At 45.1% G+C, this 7,500-nt stretch overlaps 1 protein-coding gene across 1 annotated transcript in view; it reads left to right on the top strand.

Annotated features, from left to right (window-relative positions):
- Positions 1-7,500, top strand: part of LOC310813259 (piezo-type mechanosensitive ion channel component 2-like) — a gene marked incomplete at its 5' end in the record, with an annotated part of 95,558 nt that overhangs the window by 16,968 nt on the left and 71,090 nt on the right. Inside the window, one exon of the mRNA XM_083682121.1 lies at positions 7,081-7,206. Coding sequence (XP_083538247.1) covers positions 7,081-7,206 — 126 coding nt within the window. The remainder of the gene's footprint in view (positions 1-7,080; positions 7,207-7,500) is intronic.

Genomic DNA, 7,500 nt, shown 5'->3' with positions numbered 1-7,500 from the left:
TTGAGAATTCCCTGAAGTAAATCCAAGTGTCACAAACTGTTAGAATTGAGGAATGATTGCATGTGCGCACACATGCACACACACACCACACACACACACACACGCCCACACATACACACCCACATGCACGCACGCACGCACACACACACACACACACACACACACACACACACACACACACACACACACACACACTCGTACACACACACAGACACACACACACACACACGACTGTAAGACAAATAGACGTCATATGTCCTTGGAGGGACACAGGAGACAAGAGCATTTCCTCAGGAAACGGAGCTCAATGGAGAGGTCGTCACTAGGGAGGAGGGGTCGTCTCTAGGAGACCCTGGCCCACAAACCCTCTGTCTCTTTTCCTCAGGAAGTCAGTGACTCACCGTCCTTACAAGAAGCTGCCATCCCATTTCCCCAGTGTGTGTACGTGTTTGTGTGTGTGTGTGTGTGTGTGTGTGTGTGTGTGTGTGTGTGTGTGTGTGTGTGTGTGTGTGTGTGTGTGTGTGTGTGCGTGCGTGTGTATGTGTGTGTCCAGCCTCAATGAAGCACATCAACCATGGCCTTATGTTAAGGCCAGGAACATAGTTTGAAGGGGTTTCAATGTTGTGTGGATTACATTTTACTCTGTTGATATTACTTCATGTTTAAACCCTTGGCTCAGGACGAATAGAATAGATATTAGATGAGATGCTTTTCCAGCACTGAATTGAATTAATACAGTGCAAACACTTTTGGAGTCTTGAAGAATGCAAGTGTCTGCATTATAGTCAACTGGCTCTTTCTTTTGAGGCATTCCAAGACTGCTGTTGCCGCAGGCTGCCTCTTTGAACAGTTCTTTGTCCATTGACAATATTCTTTGGCAGCCGCTGAGGTCAACTCCCAGCCTCCCTGCACACACACACACACACACACACACGCACACACACACGCGCGCGCACACACACACACACACACACACACACACACACACACACACACACACACACACACACACAAACACACACACAATTCCCACATTCTGAGTGGAGAGTCCCAGTGCTGTGCTCTGGGGCATATCAGGCCTGTGAGTCACATCATAAAGGATGATTAGAGACTAGCTGACAGTTTGTTTCCTTGATGGATTAAACCCTGGTTACGGTAGGTATGTTTCTAGCCGTGGCATTAACTGTGTTTTCTGAGTCACCCCCCCACACAATTAGCATCGCTGCCAAACAAAAGCAAAAGCAGCAGCAGGAAATGCAAAAGGCCTGCTAAAAGCCCTCCATGTTTTTCCATTTTCCATCATAATTATCGTAATGCTACATTTCATACATACTACTACTAGGTTCACTGAGCTGCACAGTATTAATCACAAGTCGGAATATTGACTCTAAATGATTTGTTGTAAGTCGCTTTGGATAAAGGCGTCTGCTAAATGCCATGAATGTAAATGTAATGTAAATGCATTCTCCAAAAAATGCTGTGTTGAGTGACTCTACCCCCCCGATGACTTAAATGAGTAGAGTGAAAGCTATGTGGGGCTTGTTTTCACAAGGAAATGTTAATACATTAAACTTGGGTTCATTGAATGACTGTGTCGCGTTCTCCATCACTACCCTCGGAAGTGCAGTCTAGACTGAAATATATGTTTTTCTTTTTTGTACAACATCACTTGGGATCTTTGTTTTTAGTTACTGTCAAAATGGCCACAAGAATTGACGTGTAAATTACATTTGTACCTTTACTATATAGAGGGTTTATAGATTGTTCGGAGCAAATGTTTGCCTACGTTGAGCTACACAGCATCTGTAAATGGCAGTGCACAGTACTTGTAGGCCTACAGCTTCACTCTACGCAGCAGAGAAACAGCCCTGCTGCACAGAATCATTACAGGATCACCTGAACGGATAATTACCCCTAATGTGCATTTCAGTCATGCCACAGTCTAATACGTCTTGGGGAATGCACTCGCGGAATTCTCCCCGCTCTTTATGACCTCATACAACAGCTTTTAGTGGAGGGCACGCCGGTGGAGGGTCCCGTTACTCTGTCTTGATGGCACAATTGAGATGATTTGCTCTGCTGTAATTACAGACCAAGTGCTTTCCAGTAGATTACACTGGATGAAGGGCATTACAGTGGCAGCGGTAGGTTGCAGAGCCTTCAGTGGTGTTAGTACAAAGCTCCATTTAGCCCTGCATCGTGAATGGATAAACAGGTGGTCAGGTTGCTGGGGTATATTGGGGTATTTATTTTACAGTATGCTATAAAGTCTATGTTGGCCAATGCAGTACTGTATTAGTCTCGTGGCCCTGATACAGTGAATAGGATGAAATAAGCCGAACATTTCAGAAACAGTTGCGCTATTTCACCAAAACATAAGTTGCCAAAAAAAAAAAAATAATAATTCTTGTCATCTTATCACCAAAATGGCCACCAAAAAACTCCTTTATCCCTATCCAGTCAAAGTCAGTTTGATTGAGCAGGGTCCTTGTATGCTTCAGATCCTGTAATAAAATTGGTCAATTCTCTGGGCTCAGTTCTCTGGGCACATTGCTTTTGGAAGCCACTCGCCGCTATTGAAAATGTCTCCCATGACAATGCAAATCAATGCCAAATTCAATCAACTTACTTCGTTTACAAGAGAGCCAGTATCTTGAGCCAAAATGCTACACTTACCTGATCTGTGTTCCCCCATTCCTCTCCCGTCTGACAATATGGACTTCCAAATCACATTTTCTCCCCATTACACATGTATGAATGGCAATAGGCCACAGACCCATGATAGGATTCAGAGTAAATTTGGAATAATGTGATGCACTCCATCTTGGTGATTTCTAACGTCGATAAATTTATTACAGCAACAGACTCGGCGCAGAGCCGAGGTGTGTCTCCCCTCTTGCCTTTCAAAACAATTACAAGTTATGATCGCCAACAGCAGCCAAGTTGCAATTTGAGCATCCTTGGCCCCACACGCACGAGCCAGGAGGACCCAACCTGAGGGCCTTTAAACAAGCTAAACAGCTCACTCCCACGACTTGGCAGCAGCAGAACGGTACGCCAACTGGGACCATCTTTAAATGCGATTAAGTTGATGAAATTTCAGAATTCAGATAACAGCAGAGGGGATTAGAAACATGTGGGCTTGTGACGAAAATGAACTGCTGGCCAGTCCCTTTGCAGGCGTCCTGATGATGCTGTTGAGATCCATTAATTTCGGCAGAAACTTCAAGGTATGTCTAAGTTTAAGAAAGGTGAATATAGAAAGAGCGTCTGATTCACGCAGGGTTTTATGGCTGATGGGAATAAAACTACATAACTCTTTTGTCCTAGCTTAAATCTCAGCGCGCGCACACACACACACACACACACACACACACACACACACACACACACACACACACACACACACACACACACACACACACACACACACACACATCTGGTCCGTATTTGAGCTTCCTGCGTGAGTATCGCCTTTCTACAGTGGATGGGTTAGTCTCACTGCCGTTTCTGAAAACTCCCTGATAGGCCTACCACTAATGGCTTCAATACATGGTACTGTACCGTAGGGCTGTACGGCGTCCGCAACCATCCTCACCAAACCAGCTGAATCAATAAATGATTTAAGATTACATAATCTATCTATTTATGATGTAGAAATGAATTAAATGCATAACAAAGCGTTCATTAAATGGCATACGGCCTCAGAGCTGCAATCTGCTCTTTCAGGTCTGAGGGATAAAATAGCCAACTCTCAAAAAATGTAATTGCCTGAAAAGAACAATGGAATTATGTTAACGTGAATAGACTTGTTAAATATGTTCACAACAGTAACTCACTGTACTGTAGACACATGCACACACACACTGGCTACACCCTTCAAAAAATATTAGTATTTTACTTGACAGATGACTGTTGAGATTATAACCAGTAGGTGTTTGTGATTAAATGTGTCCAGTGTTGTAGTGATGTAGAGAGAGAGAGAGAGAGAGAGAGAGAGAGAGAGAGAGAGAGAGAGAGAGAGAGAGAGAGAGAGAGAGAGAGAGAGAGAAAGAGAGAGAGAGATGGAGAGAGAGAGAGAGAGAGAGAGAGAGAGAGAGAGAGAGAGAGAGAGAGTGAGAGAGAGAGAGAGAGAGAGAGAGAGAGAGAGGGGGGGGAGGGAGAGAGAGAGAGAGAGAGAGAGAGATGGAGAGAGAGAGAGAGAGAGAGAGAGAGAGAGAGAGAGAGAGAGAGAGAGAGAGAGAGAGAGAGATGTCTTCTGAAATGTGTGTGATGGCAGTGTTTCCCATTCTCACACCTCTGGGCTGTTAGGGTAGAGAACCACATTAGAAGGGAAGAGCCTCTGGTTACAGCCAAGTGTGAAAGCTACACTGGAGCCACAATGGCAGGAATAATACAGCTCTCATTTAATTTCAAACAGAACTGGAGACCAAGAACAATTGGATGCTTCTAGAGGTTTTTCGTCAGTGCCATTTGCAATTCACTGTGAGTTCCTTTGTTGATGTGCCATGATGTTTTTTTGATGCAGATTTGACGTCTGACCGTAGCCTCTAACTTTTCAGAGAGAGTTGAACTGAGCCCATCGAATTCGTGGCGACAACTGGACTTACTATACTACTTCAACATCACAGATGTCTCTTGAGTTAGAGTGAAATGTGATCAAACAGAAAGCATTGCCAATACATTAGTGTCAATATCGGAATCATAACATTATGTTTTACTTAACGTGGCCCTTGGAGTAAGCGGTAGTCAGGCTGTGTATCTGACTGATAGGTATACAGAACCTACACCACGTGTTGTGATCATGAATCTTAATAGAGATGGATGGAAGGGGTCCTTAGTGAGTTTAGACAGGAGTCCGCTCCTGCTGAGGGCTGTAGTACCAGACGCAAATTCAAACGCCGGCGTATTTGGCAATTTGTGTCGGTGGTAACAGGTGACATCACTCGCCTGCCCTCAGGTGGGCGGAGTAGCGGTAAAAGAGGCGTGTTCACGACACTGAGCAGATCAAGTGCCTTCAGGTGCGCTGAAAAATTCTGGCCTTGAAAATACCTTTGATATTTCAGGCACAACCGCCAGCGCCCCTGTCAGTGCCCCTGTCAGCGCCCCTGTCAGTGCCCCTGTCAGTGCCCCTGTCAGTGCCCGCGTTTGCACCAAGACTGGTTTTTGACATCGTTAAAATAGAGGGGGCTGTCACTGTGTCACTGTGACAGCCCCTCTCATCCAGCGACTTAGGAACTCTCTGTCTGTCTCTCTCTCTCCCTCTGTCATTTTCTCTGTCTGTCTGCCTGTCTGTCTGTCTTCCTTTCTTTCATTCTCTCTATGCTTCTCTGGTTGTTTTCCCACTGCCTCATTTTGAACCCTTAAGGACATGTCTCTAACCAAGTCAATCTCCCCAAGTTCTCCCATGTCACCCCCCTCCTTTGCACCCTTCACTGGCTCCCGGTAGCAGCTTACTTCAGATTCAAGACCCTGGTGCTTGCCTACAGGGCGGCAAAGGGAACAGCCCCTTCCTACTTGCAAGCATTGGTCAGGACTGCAGAGTCACTACCTATCTTCCGCCGTAGATTGAAGACTCATCTCTTCAGGCTACATCTTAACTGTCCCTCCTGAAGACCTCTTCATCCCCACTACCCCCCTGTACTGTTTCCCTACTGTAAATACATTTTTAGAAAAAAAGAAGTCATTCTTCTAGCATTGTGACTGCCAATGGCCCCTGGTCCTAGCATAGATTTCTTTTTCTTATGATGACTGATGGATAGATGATTCACTTACTTAGACTTGTGGTAAGTCGCTTTGGATAAAGGCGCCTGCTAAATGTCAAAAATGTAGATGTAAATGTGATCTAGCTGATAGATCCAGCCTATTAGAGCTAGCTTACTGAGAGGAGAGGGCTGCAAGCCAGGCCGTGAGGTGAGATCACCGTTTTAGATGGTCCGTAGATGGACATATAGTATACATGGCTCTGGGTCCATGTATGACGAACGCCCGCTAGATTGCCAAGAATACCAGTAGGATATGACTGCCCTGGGCCATGGAAAGGATTGTAATAAGCAAGGTAATAGTCCTAATGGAGCTGGATTACTACAGACCCTTTCTATTAGGGCTGGACCAGACAGTTGAGATCTCTCGCTTTCCTCATGCATTGGGTAATACTTTACAGTATATGGAGGCCTTATGGATGGGCCCTTGAAGCCAAGGTCACACGAAAGGTCACTAGACTGCCTGTAGTGTTCGGGTCAAATCTGACTTTATAAGTTTTCCTAAGTCATAAATATTGTGCTTTTCATCTGATTGCCTCAAGACCGTATGTTTTCCTCCACACTAGGCATTTGAACATATAAAATTGCTGATCACCGCTTTCATTGAATTTTGAGTGGTTTAGTCAACTTTGAATGGATGGATAATGAAATGTAAAAATACATACATACAATCGGAAAAAAATACATAGAAATGTAGAAATACATTTTCAGTGTCTGTTCTTTGTATATTCACTGCGGTTACTCACGTTTAACCACAAGCTGAAGGCATTGTTTCACAGCCTAAAAAGGTGTTAAACTAAATTTGGTGATGATTCATGGTTTTTGTGTTAATATAAGAGCAGTTAAAACAGACCGGCCAAATTTGGCCGCGAACATTAGAATAAGGGGGGGATTATGAACACAGGAGAAAGGCTAGACTAGGGGGCTCCACGAGGTCAATGCCACACATGATTTAGCTATAGATGAATATGAAGCCAAGGTCACATGAAAGGTCACTAGACTAGGGGGCTCCACTAGGTCAATGCCACACATGATTTATCTATAGATGAATATGACTAAGGTTGATAAAGTACTTACAGTACTGTACACCAAACGGTTGCTCAACTTGTAGCTGTCCAGTAACTGATGATTTACAGTTGCAGCATGTGGACCAGTTACACTTAACAGATACAATTAAATAGATGTATGCTCCATCACGCAACGATGAATTGCCTTTTAATGGGTATTACAGTGAATCTAGACTACTACTGTGGTTACTATGGTTACTACAGTATGGTTGTGCTCAAGGAAACTGATGATTTGGTTCTTTCTCCGACAGGCCACACAGGACGCCTGCTGAAGTCCTTATGCTTCACCAGTCTGAGCTTCCTGCTGCTGCATATCATCTACCAGATCACCATCAACAGTTTGGTAGCCGGAGACAACATTGAGCCCAACTTCAACTGTGAGTACAAGCCGACACACACACACACACACACACACACACACACACACACACACACACACATGCACACACACACGCACACACATGCACACACACACGTACACTGAGAGACCTCCCCGGAGAAGTATTCTGGGAAGACACCTGGGCTGGCTAGGGGTCAACGGAGGTTGCGGCCCACGCCTTGATCGGGTTCCTCTCTGGTGGTGTCACGAGAGGCTTCAGTGGACCCCGAGAGGCAGGCTGGGACGCTGCCCAAACAGCCCTGCACAGCACTGGCACACATTCAGTCCCTCG

Source organism: Argentina silus (genome assembly GCF_951799395.1).
Source record: "Argentina silus genome assembly, chromosome: 1".
In the NCBI taxonomy this organism is placed as follows: domain Eukaryota; kingdom Metazoa; phylum Chordata; class Actinopteri; order Argentiniformes; family Argentinidae; genus Argentina; species Argentina silus.
This window is presented reverse-complemented; position numbering and strand designations above follow the sequence as displayed.